Source organism: Pan paniscus, chromosome 23, assembly GCF_029289425.2.
Source record: "Pan paniscus chromosome 23, NHGRI_mPanPan1-v2.0_pri, whole genome shotgun sequence".
Taxonomy (NCBI): domain Eukaryota; kingdom Metazoa; phylum Chordata; class Mammalia; order Primates; family Hominidae; genus Pan; species Pan paniscus.
Genome location: NC_085927.1, coordinates 34,102,565 through 34,117,696, shown reverse-complemented (window position 1 = coordinate 34,117,696; position 15,132 = coordinate 34,102,565). Strand labels below are relative to the sequence as shown.

Here is a 15,132-nt window from a genome sequence, read left to right as displayed (position 1 = left end):
ATCTAAAAATAAAAATAAATACAGGGCTAATATATTTTTATGAAAAATAACTAAGTTTTCCAAAACCAAAAAAAAAAATTAGTAAGAAGAGTAACAGGGCTTTGCATTTTTAAATCATCTCTTTAATGTCTGGCTTAAGAGTAAACAGCTAAACTCTCATTTCTTCTGTATTCAACCTATTTTGATATAAAAAAAGCAAGTCTTACATAGATAAGGCAGGTGGAAAAGGGAAGATTTTAATAGGCCTTTTAGATAACTGTAGCTGTTCTTCTTTGATAACTGCACTAAAATGCAACAAGTAGTAACTTAAAAGTTAGCTCCAATGTGGAATCTGAAACCATATAAGTGAACTTTTCCTATTCTGCCCATTAAAATCCACTGGTCAATCTTGTTTAACATCACAGACTGGCTGTAAGGAAAATACTGGTTCACTGAATTAGACAGATTTTCTAAATTCTGTCATTATACATTTTTTTTAAGTCACAATGATCTCATCAGAAGACACTTTATGGGAAGCTGCCAAACTCACCAATGGTAAGTAACAAATTTTCCAAAATCCTAACATTCACTTCAAAGCCCACATTTTATCACTGGCAACAAATACTGTCAGTTGTTTTCCTTTAAGTGATAGGCTGTCTTAATTGTTTTCACAAAATACCCACCAAATAATACCAAAGTCTGAATGATGCACAGTTTGTCTGTCATTCTCAAGTAAAAAAATGGCATTCCATGAAAAAAGAAAGCAGCTCAAACTAATCACAGCACTTTCCTCAACGTGACCTCACTCTTCAGTATAGTCTTGAGTATAGCACATAAAGCAGAAGTGCTTTTTCTGTACTTCCCATTTTGTCACACAAAATGCTAAATAGTGTACTCAAGGACTGGGATTTAGTAAAATTAATAATTTACTGTTTTACCAAGGACATCTTTAAGTGAAACCTACATTAAAAAAAAATCAAGTATGTGGTCGTGAAGAGTATAATGACTATGAGTGCAATTTATTGCCAAGACCTTGGTTCATCAACAGTTTACACTTGCTTTTCACTAACAGTTTAGAAGTCAACACAGTGAAAAGGGCAAACAACGTGATGGTATTATGAAGACAGTATGACCTCACAGAGTCCTTAAAGGGCCTTAGGGACACCCAGGAATCTGCAGGCCTCACTCTGAGAACCACTGCCCTACAAGATGCTACCTCTTTCAGAAAGCATTTTAAAAACATGTGTCTCAAAGTCTTATGAATTTTTGAGATCCAAAGGAATGAAACTTTAACAGTAGAATTTCATTCACTCAGGATAACTATAGAATGAAGCATTTCTGATACATTATTCGTTTAATAATATAGAGAAAAAAGTAATGTAATACATGTTTTATACTAGTAGAGAAACAATAATCTGTCTCATTCCATGTTCTGCTTAAGGAATCCAATGAAAAATGCTTAGCAATACTTTTCTCTGAGCCATTTACTAGAGCAAGGCAATAATAAGACCATTTTTTAAAGATATACTGTTAGTTTTCTGAATTTCTTCCTATGCCCACTTAATAATTACTCAAACTAAGGAATAATCAAATTCTTAGTAATAACCTCAAACACAAAAATACTATCCCCTACTCTCAGATGGAGTCTCACTGTGGAGCTCACATGTCACAACTGTCATTTCATCTAATAATTTTCATCAGTTTCCAATGATGTCTATGTTACATGGGGGAAAAAAACCTACTGTGGAGATTCATGCGATTATAAGATAAAACAAGTGAAAATTCCTCAAGTAAGTGATAGAGAGAAACTCACTTTGCATTCTTTACTTGGGTCTCCAAAAATACCAGCTAAAGTATACTGACCATTGCCCTGAGCACTTGGCAGGCATTATCTTATTTAATCCTTATGACAACACTGTAAGGCAGGTAGTATTGTGTCATTTTAAAGATGAGAAAACTGAGGCTCAGGGAAGTCAAGATTCCTGACCAAGATTACAGCTAGTAAGAGGCAGAGCTGGACACGAGCCAAGAATGTCTGTCTCCAGAGTCCACATACTTAATCATGAGGCTACAATCTAAAGAAAATTAACAGGGCTGGACTGTGGGGCTGGGGGAAAGGAGAATCATGTGAGAGACCATCCTGGCTCCCTCCAGAGTTGTGGATCACTGATACTGACAACTCTGAAAGATCTACATAGATGGTACTAGTTTACATGTGCCATAAAATGAGGCCCAGAAAAGCTGAGTAACTTCCATCAAATCCAAACTCAGTAAGTATCAAACTCCACATTTTTTCCATAGCACCACATCAAAAATTGGGATTTAAGTGTTCTCTACTGAAACATAAGTACACAACAGGTTTCTCAGAACTTACTTGCGTGACTTTATTTCCTCCAATTCTTTTGTGAGTTTCTCATTTTTTTCTTGAGCCTCATGTAATCGGCGCTTTAGATCACCAATCTCCTCTTGGGCTTCAGATTTAATGTCATTTGCAATGACTACTGCAGTCTGGAGATCAGCCTGAAACTGCCGCCATTCCGCAGATTCTTCCTATATTAAAAAACTAACTTTTTATTTCCAAAAGAGAGCAATCAAGATTTATTTAAAAGCAATAAAATATGTTTATGATTGGATTGCTATAACGCACTAATGCTTCCAAATGATGATTAATTTTTTTAATCCCAGAGAATTGCTATTATCTATTTCTAACAGGCAATGCAACTATTATTAGTGAACTTGTTCTTAATAAGGAAAAGATTTTCCAGCTGATCTGCCTACTGAGGCATCAAGTACTCAGAGTGCTCAACAGATATTAATGATAATAATGTCAAGCTTCCCTTCTTCATGCAAGTTTCAAAGCAAGTCTTATGAAAATAAACATCATCCAGAATTTATGGATGTTTACCTCTGAAAAGCATAAAAAGGTATATAAATGGTATGTGAACCATACAGTGAAAAACTATAAATACCCTGACATCAAAATCTAACAGGAAAAAAAAAAAATCAAAAGAAAAGGAAGAGGAAGAGGAAGCCAGAAGAAAAACACTAAACTCAATATAGGCAGGCAAAATTATACAAAGAGGCGGTAAGGAACTACGTGGTCTGTTGCTTCCCACAGTCATGGAGGATGCGGGTGTGGCCGGGTGGGGAAGTCTCCCTGGGACTCACCTCCATCAGAGCCATAGCTGGGGCATGCCTGAGCCCCACGCCCCCCACACCCCTAAAGCAATTTTCTTACACCATGAAAGCAGCCTGAGCAACTGTGGTATGACCCAAACGACTGAGTAGCTTTCTCCCTACTCCCTGCAGCATGGCTGCATTGCTGTTGGCAAGATGGATCATGGCCACAAAATGAAGAAAACTTGTATGAAAACAGACTAGTTTGGGGCACCTTATAACCAAAAGCTAATAACCTTTCTTACACTTTTTCCCCAAATCTATCTTTCTAAAATTACTACCCATAAATTTCTACAGGTCGAGTATCACTTATCCAAAAGCATTTCAGATTTAAGATTCTTTGGATTTTGGAATATTTGCACTATACTTAACAGCTAAGCATCCCAAATCTGAAAATCCAAAATCCAAAATGCTCCAATAAGCATTTCCTTTGAGTATCATGCCATCACTCCAAGAGTTGCAAATTTTGGAATATTTTAGATTTCAGAATGTCTGGTTAGGGGTACTCAACCTATAGTACATTCTTCTACCCAAAATCTAGCACCAATCCCAATTTGAAATGATAGCATTTGCTTTCTGCCCAAAGCCCAATGGGACCAGTATTATCACTGCATCCAAAACTTAAGATGAATGATAACATGGTCAATGACTACACCTCAGATTTCAGAAAACTGTTTTCTAACAAGACAACACATGAAGATTTATCCTACCCGAAGTCTTCTGTGGAGTGTCTTTATTTCTCTTTCCATGTCGTGCTTTTGGTCCTGGAGTTTTTTAACTGTATCTGAAAAGATCACCAAAGTTTAAATATCTATTCTCACAACAATCTTCAGAGTAATAATACAAAGAAAAGGGATACTTAAATGACATTCAAAAAAAGTTATCCTGTCCAAAGACTATAAAAAATTTTAATACAAAACTTTAACAGAAAAAATGTTAAATTCAAGTAATAACAAATATTACTTTCTTTGGAAAATATCAAGTTAAAAATCACAATTTCTAAATCACTTCCTTCCACAGTATCTTAATTTTGAAACAAAAAGTAAAACCGTTAGAAATTCACTTTGTTGGTACATAACCAATCAAAACAATATTGACTGTGACTACAATATGAACTTTTAATCGCAAGTATTATTAATCTGCAGTATTTATATAAGCATATCTTTCCTTACACACTGGAATAAATTCCAGAAAAGAAGTGAATTAGTAAAATCAAAATTAGTAAAAAATATAATACTCAGGGTAGCTGCTGTTTCAATTAATCCTATAAAAATCTTTTAAAAAAATAAAGAATATATTTATAAAGTAAATCAATAATTCCTCAATTATTTATCCGATAATGTGAATTTTCTTAGAACAATTTCATTCACTCTAAAAACATTCAATGAGCACCACCAATAAGATGCAAAGTACCATTCTAGATAGAGTGAGGATACAAGGATGAAAGTGTAGCACAGGCTAGTCTCCCCGGAACCAGAAACGTAAAGGGAAGTCACCTTCTCTTTGGAAGTTCTACTCTAAAATCCATGCATAAGAGATAAATGACTTAGGAGGGTGCTATGCTGATAGCTGCCACTAAGTAAACCGCTTACGGCTGTGTTACTTTGACAGCTCAGGAACCAATCACTTTTTGGTTAAGGGCAAGAAAGGGTACTTACACAACTGGTGGCAAATCCTTTACCCTGATTTACCTACAGCCCCACTCAAGTAGATCCCTGGCTGTTGTGTGTGTTCCAAGTGTGTCTTACACAGCCTTGTACCGTGTTGCCGCCAATATTACCACATCTCGACACATCTGTCTCGACCACTAGACTAAAAACACTTCAAAGGCAGAAGAAGCCATGTGATGACCTCACAGACTCAGTAGTTGGAATATGGTATCTTTAAAATGGAATAAATTTATAAATGTGCCAGCTAATGGTAGCAGTAATAAAAAGTAATGCTGAAATCATTACCTACGTTTTTGTTTTTTTTTAAATAAGTATCCTATTGACAGAACTTAACGATTTATCATTAGGGAAAACATAACTATAGACATTAGTGTTTCTGGGTAAATAACATTCTCTCCCATTCCTTATACTTAGTAGCAGGAATTCAGGCATAGTGAACACCTGCTTGCAATGACACATGTATTCAAAAAATTCTTCCTCTAGCTAATACTTTATTGGCTTTTAATTAGGACCCTAAAGTATGAGTATGCTGATGTTCTTTCTTTCTTAGATGGCTCATCATCTTCTTTATCCCTGTTCCACTAGAACCTTCTCTTCTAAAATTTTTTTGCCATTATGCTTTACATTTGATGTTGGTATATGTGTGTTCTGATTTTTTTTTTTTTTTTTTTGAGACGGAGTCTCAATCTGTTGCCCAGGCTGGAGTGCAGTGGCGTGATTTCAGCTCACTGCAAGCTCTGCCCCCTGGGTTCAAGCGATTCTCCTGCCTCAGCCTCCTGTGGAGATGGGATTATAGGCGCCTGCCACCACGTCCAGCTAATTTTTGTATTTTTAGTACAGACGGGGTTTCACCATCTTGGCCAGGCTGGTCTTGAACTCCTGACCTCATGATCCACCCGCCTCGGCCTCCCAAAGTGCTAGGATTACAAGCATGAGCCACTGCACCCAGCCAGTGTTCTGGTATTTTTAAATGGCATGAATTCACTTTAACAACATAGAGCCTAGAATATTTACAACAATTATATGTGGAATAATAATTATTACAAATAAATAATAATGCTGTATTTTCTAAAGCTGGATCAGAAATAAATGGGATAAAACGTTGGCGGCAGGGGCAATTCTGGTAGCCAGTAGTTAACTTGCTCTCATTCACTACCCCAAAACTGTGTAACAAAGTCAGGTCCTGTGAAATAAAAAGGTTCAAAATTTACTCTTTAATTCGATAAATGTGTCATATGTACCAACTTTGTACCAGGCTTTTTTCTAAGTGCTTAAGATGTAAAGGAAAGGAAAGATATAATCTTCATCCTCTTAGAGACAGAAAGGCTAGTCTTGTGTTGAGACAACAAGGGTAGATGACTTCATAAGCAAAAGATTAAACTTTAAAGCCTGTCTCACATATAAGTACTTCAGACTCAACCTGCAAACGAAGAGTCAAACAGGCCATCTAATCTGGTTTGGGTAAAGCAGACACCAAGCTGAGTAGACGAGTCTAATGCCCTGATCCTTATCTCTGGAGGCAAGGATGGCTCTGGAATCAGCAAGGGAACTTGGTTCCTTGCGACCTCACACATAGACAAATTCAGGGTTTTGGACATAAGACGAGGAGTAAGGACAGAAGCTGAAAAATTTCTAATGTTGAAAACACTGGGAGTTACACCTTTCATTTACATTGTATCAATTTATATGCAAGAAATATTTCATAATCAAAACAGGCGGTCAGGCGTGGTGGCACAGGCCTGTAATATCTGCTGATCACCTGAGGTCAGGAGTTCGAGACCAGCCTGGCCAACGTGGTGAAACCCTGTCTCTACTAAAAATAAAAAATTAGCCGGGTGTGGTAGTGGGCGCCTATAATTCCAGCTACACAGGAGGCTGAAGCAGGAGAATCGCTTGAAGCCGGGGGGCAGAGGTTGCAGTGAGCCAAGATGGTACCACTGCACTCTAGCCTGGGCACCAAGAATGAAACTCCATCCCAAAAAAGCAAACAAACAGCAAAAAACAGGCAAGCAAACAAAAAATGTTAGGAGTGTAATTTCTCTTGAAATTTGCTAAAAATTGTTTTCTTTTTCTTGTCACAAAGGACATGACACATCTACTTACTGTTAAACATAATACACACATGACAAGTGACAGCAAATCTCAGGACAGCTCACTTTTAACATTTGGCATTTTGATTCTCAGGTGACATTTTAAGCTACCTGGTCATCTTAGACTGATCATAAATTCTCAAGTTGCATTCATTCCGTTGCTCTTTTTCTCTTTACTGACCTTTTTTCATTCATGGCCACAGAATTCACATAATCACTGTTCTTTAAAAAGTGTTTTTCTGCCCCCGGCACTACATTTTTATTACTGTCACGTCTTATAAATAAATAAATAAATAAATAAATCCATTTAAGTAAAAGGGAAAGTGGCAGCCAGTGGAAATACTCAGACAGAATAAAGCGCACTAGAAGTGTCTGTAGGGATTTGATTTAAACTTTACAATCTCTACAATCATGACTACGTTTTTACTCTGAAATGGAATGTTTTTTTTTTTCCTGGAAACAAAGGAATTTGTGCTTGAGTTCTTGTTGTGAAGACTAGTTTGCAAAACTGCCAACTAGCACGATTTGTGGTCACACAAGAAAGCAGCATTATTCTTCAACTCTCGAACCTCTAACAGCAGTTTCCTTCCTCTTCAGTGTTCCTACTGTGAGGGACACTGCCATCTACTGTCTTCAACTCAAAAGCAACATCCAAGTCGACCAAGGAAAAGAACTACTACTATGATCTTCCTATTTTTAAATTACAAATTATAACTCAATTTTTACAATGTTATTTTTATTCTAGAGATCAGGCAAACTGCTGTTCTCAATGTTATTAGACCAACTTTGTTCTGAACAACTCTGGGCACTGCCCTACTCATTTAACAATGGGTTCATAACTTTTGAGTCCCATTATTGATTATGAACCCCATTATTCTCTGACAAAAAATAATCCATTCTCGCTCTGGTTATATCTCCATCAATCATGCTGATATTGCCAGGCAGTTACCATGGACACAGGATCAATCTGTGACTTTTTCTTTTCTGTTTTGAAATAAAGTCTCACTCTGTCATCCAGGCTTGACTGCACTGGCACAATCTCAGCTCACTGCAGCCTCCGCCTCCTGGGTTCAAGCGATCCTCCCACCTCAGCCTCCCAAGTAGCTGGGATTACAGGCACCTGGCACCACACCCAACTAATTTTTGTATTTTTAGTAGATACGGGGTTTTACCATGTTGGCCAGGCTGGTCTCAAACTCCTCAACTCAAGTGATCTGCCTGCCTTGGCCTCCCAAGGTGCTGGGATTACAGGTGTGAGCCACTGTGCCCAGCCTGGTTCGGTTTTGAACTCCCAAAGTGCTGGAATTACAGGCATGAGCCACCGTGCCCAGCCCTATTTTACTACTAAATGCAAATTATCCCTGCATGTTTAAAAGAGTAGGACAAAAAAGAATGAAAAGTTCTTATCACTTACTCTCTAGATCAGAAATAATGAGGTTGTCATGAAGTTTCACAGCACGATGTTGTTCTACTTCATCTTCAAGTTCAAAGATGGTTTCTTTCATGTCACTCCTTTCTGTTTCTTTTTCATCCAGGTCTGATCTTAATTTTTCTAACGTCATATTCAAATCTTCAATTTGTTTCTTAGCTTCTTCTTGGAAGGCTCGGTATTCATCCTCTACCTACGTAAAATTGACGATGCAGATTTAGAAAAGTTAAGAGTTGTTCTAAGGTACGTTCCAGAATTGAGGTACACACAGTTTCCAAGGGGAGCTAAGTATGAGGCACTATGGATAAACTAAAACAACCTGTGTAATAACTGTTAAAAAGTATGAAAAAGCACTCCATGGTAAGATTTTATCTAATATACTTAAACTGTTGCTGTAACACTGACTGAAATTATATTGATGTATCATTGAACTTAACCTGATTATTTACAAGGAAACTTTGGAAATTTTCGTTTCTCCTAACTTTGGACTGAAAGCATGTACGTTTGTTTAATGATTAACATGTTGTCCTAACAAAAATGATGTCATATTTGTGACAGTTCCAGTATCAAACTGAAAAAGGGAAAACAATTCTCAAATAGTGTTTTTACAAAAGTATTAGTTCACAGTAGCCTCTCAACATGTATGTGCCAAGAACTAATACAAATCTCCTAAACTGTAACTTTAAAAGTGATCACTAAAAAAACCCTAAAATCTAAATTACTCAAATTTTGGCCAAAGATATATGAAAATTTATTTTAAAATCATTGCACTAAAATAACAAATAAATAAAATGTAAGCTAGAATAACTAGTATAACTAGAATAACTCATGGAAATAAACAGTTCATCAGCAACCACATGGGGTATAGATAGATCCCTGGCCAGAATGCCAGTGGCCCTGGGTAGCAGTTCCAACTGAGTCCTCACTATTATGCTGGAGGCATGTAAAACAAGGGTCTGGACTGATAATTGCTAAGGTCCCTGCCAGCAATAAATCACAGGCCTCTGAGAAACAGGAGCCTCTATATGCCAAAAATATTTTTTAACTCTCAACAGATCTCTATTTGAAAAACTATTACTATAGCAAGATAAGAGGAAACATGCACTGCTGATGCTACAGACTGGAATACTGACTCTCCACCTATATTACACCAAAACAGATTCGAGATGAGGTGGGGGGAGGTAAAATTTCATGACCCGCTCCATAGGAATACTCAGAACTAGGGACAAATTCTGGTTTTAGCTGTAATACCAGCCACATCCTCTCACAGGCAGGAAAACAGAAACAAAATACAAGTGAGAGAAAGTGACATTATCTTAAGAATACTTTTCACACTATTCCAATAAAAGGAAACCATTCCCAAGTTTTAAAAATATCAGTTTTTAAAAAAAGCTAATAACACACCAAACCAAACCAGTAACCCAGGTTCTCAGTAAACACTGTGCATGGCAGCTGCCTAATGCTGTCCGGAACATTTTAATCTATTTAAACAATACCTTAGCAATGGCATCCTGTAATCGATTGGCATCATTTCGGGTATGAGCCAGATCTTCCTGCAAGCTACTAGCCAAAGTCTCTGCTTTTTCTTTGTCCAGCCTGACACTCTCCAGGAGGTCCTGAATATCAGATTTGTCTCCAGAGTTATGGATAGAATACAGCTCTGCCACTTTCTGCTTTTCATTCTCCAGCTGGGCCTTCAGGCGATTCATCTCTATCTGGTCACTGGCCACCGTGGCTTTGTATTCCTCTAACGTGGCTGCCAAGGCTGCTTTTCCTTTCTGCTCAGACTCAATAATTCGCTCCATATGGTGACTGCGTTCTTTGAGTGCCCCTATCATTTCTTGAGCTTCCTTATTGTCTTGTTCTGCCATTTTCAAAGTATTGCTTAAATGCTGCTGGACACCAAGAAGCTGCTCCCGTTCAAAACGGGCATTCTCAGCGAGGTCCATGTAACGTTGCTCTAATTCCATATAGCGCCCACTTTTTACATCTTCATCTATGACATAAGAAATGTGATGCTCATCTAGAAGAGAGCGGAAGTATTCAATCTGTCGACTAAAGTGTTCCAACTTATCGCTCTGCTGACATAAAGACTCCATCAGAATAACCTTCTCTTCTCCAAGCCTTTCGTTTTCACTATTCAGTTCCTGGGTAATCTGCTGTAAATCAGCTAGCTCTTGCAGGGTTGCCTGGAGTTCCTCACTTGTACTGTGTTGGTTCTCTTCCATCTGGTGTATCCGTTCAGTCAGGCAAGCCACGGACACTTCACTGGCATTCCCGCTGCTCCCCTTCCGGGAGCGCTCTATGCTGGGGATGCCTTCCGACTCTGAGGAGGATGGTGCATCCAGCGCATCATCGCTCGATGTGAGGGGCTGGTAGACCTCACTGCACTCACTGTCTAAATTGTCCATGGAGTTACTGTGCTGATGGTCCATTAGTGTATTTTCATCCTGACTCAAGAGATCCTCCACTGAGCCAGGGGCAGAGCCTTCCACTGAAGAAGTCAGAGTTCCTCCTCCATCGCTCTGGTTACCAGGGGTGATTTCTGGGCTCAGGGACTGATAGCCAAACAGTTTTTCAGAATTGTCTAACCTCTGCTCTAGGGAAAAGCCCAATGCATTCAACCTGTCCTTTAACATTCTGTTTTCATTTTTCAGCTGGTTGAGTTCTTCACGGATGGCAGTATTCTGTTCCTGCAACTGCAATAAAGTGGACTCCACATCAGTCGGCTGGTGAGCCATAATAGTTTCCTTCTCAGATTTTTCATCACCCTCAGAATGATCCTCATTAATGCCCAGCTGGGCACGCATGTCTCGCAGTTCATTTCTCAAATGTAAAATTTCTACGTCTTTGGTTTTTGCCAGCGTGAGAAGATCCTTCACTTTGGCCTCCAAAGCAGCTCTGTCACTGATCTGATTGTCTGACTTAGACTTGCTCATACGAACGTCACATTCTGTAGCAGTTCGACTGCGGGAACGTTTGGCCAATGCCATGTCATTAGCTCCCTGACCTGCAGAAGGTAGTTTTTTGCTCTGGTTTAATCGGGTACGTTCACGTAATCTTTCTCTAGTAGAACTGGATTCTTTATTACCTGTAGAAGTGCTCCGCTTGGTTGAAGAAGCTGTGCCTATGTGTTTAATACAAAAAATGTAAGGCAAAAATGTCAGCAATAAAAGGCTACATAGAATACACAGTTCCTGCCCCAGGTGTAATGAGATGAAATCCAGGATCTACACAATGATTTAGATCTACAATAATCTTGCCTTAGAGTCTGTTACTTTAAAGTTCAATTTCTTCAAAACCAGAAGATCATTCATCTTTTAATTATCAAGGAGAAATAAGTTATACACTTTGTTTTACACGTTTTTAAAAGAGTAAATTTTATGGAATGTGAATTACATCTCTACAAAGCTGTTATTTAAATGATATACATTAACTTGAATCCAGAAGTGGGGTTTTAACCAGTTGGCCAGAGGCATAATATTCTAGGGCAAGACAGGCGAAGATGACTCCAGGATTAGCCAGTCGGTGGTAAACTAACTGTACACAGATAGTGAAGGGAGACCATAGGTGGGCAAGAAGGGAAAAGCAGTCTCTGGGCAAACCAAAAATCTAAGCTACCTACTAAAAACACAAAAATTTTACTCTGACCAAAGTAAATGCAAAAAAGTTTTAACACCATAAAATGCCACATAAATAGTAACCATTATAACAATAGCTAACACATACCTAGCACTTGGTTATACAAATACATTAACACTTCACATACATTAACTTATATAAGCCTCATTAAAGACGTGAGGTAGGTGCTATTATCACCTTGTTTTACAGATGAAGAAACTCAGACACAGATGTTAAATAATTTGCCAACATGTCACAGGTAATAAATAGATGAGCCAAAATTGAAACCCAGGCAGTCTGGTTCCAGATTTTGCACCTTAACCAGTATGTTATACTGTCTCTCTAAATGTAAAAAACAACGAAGCACTAATGTTAAATAATGATGATGCATCAATCAAATCTATGTGAATCACATGATTACTTAACTACTAAAATTTTAAACCTGTGAAAACTGACACAATCATTTGTTTAATACAAAAAGAACAGGAAGTTTTTTTTGTTTGTTTTTTTGGTTTTTTTTGAGATGGAGTCTCTCTAGACCATCACCCAGGCTATAGTGCAGTGGAGCGATTCCGGCTCACTGCAACCTCTGACTCCCAGGTTCAAGCGATTCTCCTTCCTCGGCCTCCCAAGTAGCTGGGATTACAGGAGCGTGCCACCATGCCTGGCTAATTTTTTTGTATTTTTAGTAGAGACAGGGTTTCACCATGTTGGCCAGGCTGGTCTCAAACTCCTGACCTCAAATGATCTGCCCGCGTCAGTCTCCCAGCGTGCTGGGATTACAGGCGTAAGCCACTGAATTTACAGGCGTGAGCCACCGCACTTACAGGCGTGAGCCACCGCACCTGGCCAGGAATATGTTTAAATACCTGTAAATACTTAAGAAATAACGAATTTTTATGTTAAAAAATAAGATCCACATCTAATCAGTAAGTATTTTTAAAGACCCTGCTGGTTCATTAGGTGGTGGGATCCAGGCTGTAGAGGTAACAGGGAGCAAATGATCTCCACAGATAGAGGGAGATAGCCACTAACAGAACAGGTATACAGGAGGATGCGGAATTCAGGCTGGCAAAAAGACAGACAAGGAAAGGAAGCAGAAGTGAACATGGCACACAGAAAGGAAAAGTACAGTCACACAGTTAACGGAAGCTGCTGGGGAATGTTCATATAGAGTCCCAAAAGATAGGCAGAATTCAGTGAGTAACACTAAGTCAATAAATGATTCTGAGTAGGAAAGAAATGTAAGGAAAAGTACATTTTATGAAAATTAATCTAGAGGATACTGATATGGTTTGGCTGTGTCCCCACCCAAATCTCGTCTTGAACTGTAGTTCCCATAATCCCTATGTGTTTTGGGAGGGACCTGTTGGGAGGTAATTTAATCATGGAAGCAGTTACCCTCACGCTGTTCTCGTGATAGTGAGTTCTCATGACAGCCGATGGTAAGGGGCTTCCCCTTTGCTTGGCTCTCATTCTCCTCCTTCCTGCCACTATGTGGAGAAGGATGTGTCTGCTACCCCTTCCACCATAATTCTAAGTTTCCAGAGGCCTCCCCATCTCTGTGGACCTGTGAGTAAATTAAACCTCTTTTCTTTATAAATTACTCAGTCTGGGGCAGTTCTTTACAGCAGCATGAGAATGGACTAATACAGATTCTAAGTGGAATACATAAGGAAGAAAGCAGAGCAGCAGAGGAGGAATGTGGGCAGGTAGACCAATGAGGTGAAAGAGGTCCTACATTCAGGGGCGGCAGTAAGAACAGAGAAGAGGCAAGAAATCTGTGACAGATATCAAAGGCAAGAGTAACCAGACTGGGATAAACAACTGTATACGGAGGCCAAAAATGGAAAAAGATGGCATAACTCTTTTTTTTTTTTTTTTTTTTGAGGCTCTGTCACCCAGGCTAGAGTGCAGTTGTGCCATCACAGCTCACGGCAACTCTACCTCCCAGGCTCAGGTGATCCTCCCACCTCAGCCTCCCGAGTAGCTAGGACTACAAGCACACGCCACCATACCCAGCTAATTTTTGTATTTTTTGTAGAGACGGGGTTTCACCACATTGGGCACGTTGCCCAAGCTGGTCTTGAACTCCTAGGCTCAAGTGATCTGCCCACCTTGGCCTCCTAAAGTGCTGGGATTACAGGCGTGCACCATCGCACCTGGCTGGGGTAACTTTTTTCCCCAACATTAATTCCTTTCCCTAGTTCTGCAAGTGGTACCACATCCTTATCTAAATCAAAAATCCTTATAAAAAAGAAAATCTGTTCATGTTTGAAAGATAAAAGAAGAAAAATTCTTCTCTGGATTACTGTAATGAGTAGACAGAATAATCTGAGGTAAAGACAAGTGAATTGATACATGGAAATCAAACAGTCTTAGGAAAGTCACTGGAGGAGGTAAAGGTAGAGCAGATGAACTGAAGAATAAGGATGTTGTTATAGGCTGAACTGTGCCCGCACAAAACACACAAAATTAATATGTTGAAGCCCTAACCCCAAAACCTCAAATGTGACTGCACCTGGAGACAGGATAATGAAGTTAAAGAGGTAATTAACGTAAGATGAAGTCATTAGGGTGGGCCCTAATCCAACACGACTGGTGTTCTTGTAAGAGGAGGAGATGAGGACACACACACAGAGGGACGAACCAGTGAAGACACAGAGAAGGCAGCCATCTGCAAGACAAAAAAGAGATCTCAGGAGAAAGTAAATCTGCTAACACCCTCATTTCAGACTTCTGGCTTCCAGATTTGAGAAAATAAATTTCTGTGGCTTAAGCCATCCAGTCTGTGGTATTTTGTTATGACATCCCCAGCAAAATAAAATAAACGTACAAAGCCATACTGGGGCAGCTAATCCAGAGAGGTGATAACTGAATCCTGAGGTCAGGCAGCATCAGTCAGTAAGAAACTAAGTATACAAACACATGGAATCTCTCCCAGTACAATTCTAAAGGCAGGAAACAGGAAGACATGCAAATGGCAAGAGTATTTAATTACCTTCCTACCACATAAGCTACAATGTTAAATGTGGTGATGACCCCAGGCTTGGGAGTAAAAGACCTTGCCTCACCACCAGCCTCGTGGCCTTGTCAAAACAGATCCCCAATAAATATTTACTGAGCAAATGAATGCATGGCCTTGGCCAAGACACTTACGCTTTCT

At 39.1% G+C, this 15,132-nt stretch overlaps 1 protein-coding gene across 6 annotated transcripts in view; it reads right to left on the bottom strand.

The window, feature by feature from the left end:
* SPECC1L (sperm antigen with calponin homology and coiled-coil domains 1 like) overlaps window positions 1–15,132 on the bottom strand; it is a 148,265-nt gene that overhangs the window by 88,544 nt on the left and 44,589 nt on the right. For 3 of the 6 annotated variants that reach the window (XM_003806379.5, XM_008953090.5, XM_055105857.2), the window contains 4 exons: window positions 9,842–11,472; window positions 8,331–8,538; window positions 3,867–3,940; window positions 2,354–2,529 (listed from right to left, as the gene is read on the bottom strand). In XM_003806379.5, coding sequence (XP_003806427.1) covers window positions 2,354–2,529; window positions 3,867–3,940; window positions 8,331–8,538; window positions 9,842–11,472 — 2,089 coding nt within the window. The remainder of the gene's footprint in view (window positions 1–2,353; window positions 2,530–3,866; window positions 3,941–8,330; window positions 8,539–9,841; window positions 11,473–15,132) is intronic. The other 3 variants (XM_055105856.2, XM_055105858.2, XM_063603107.1) reach the window with 2 other exon arrangements.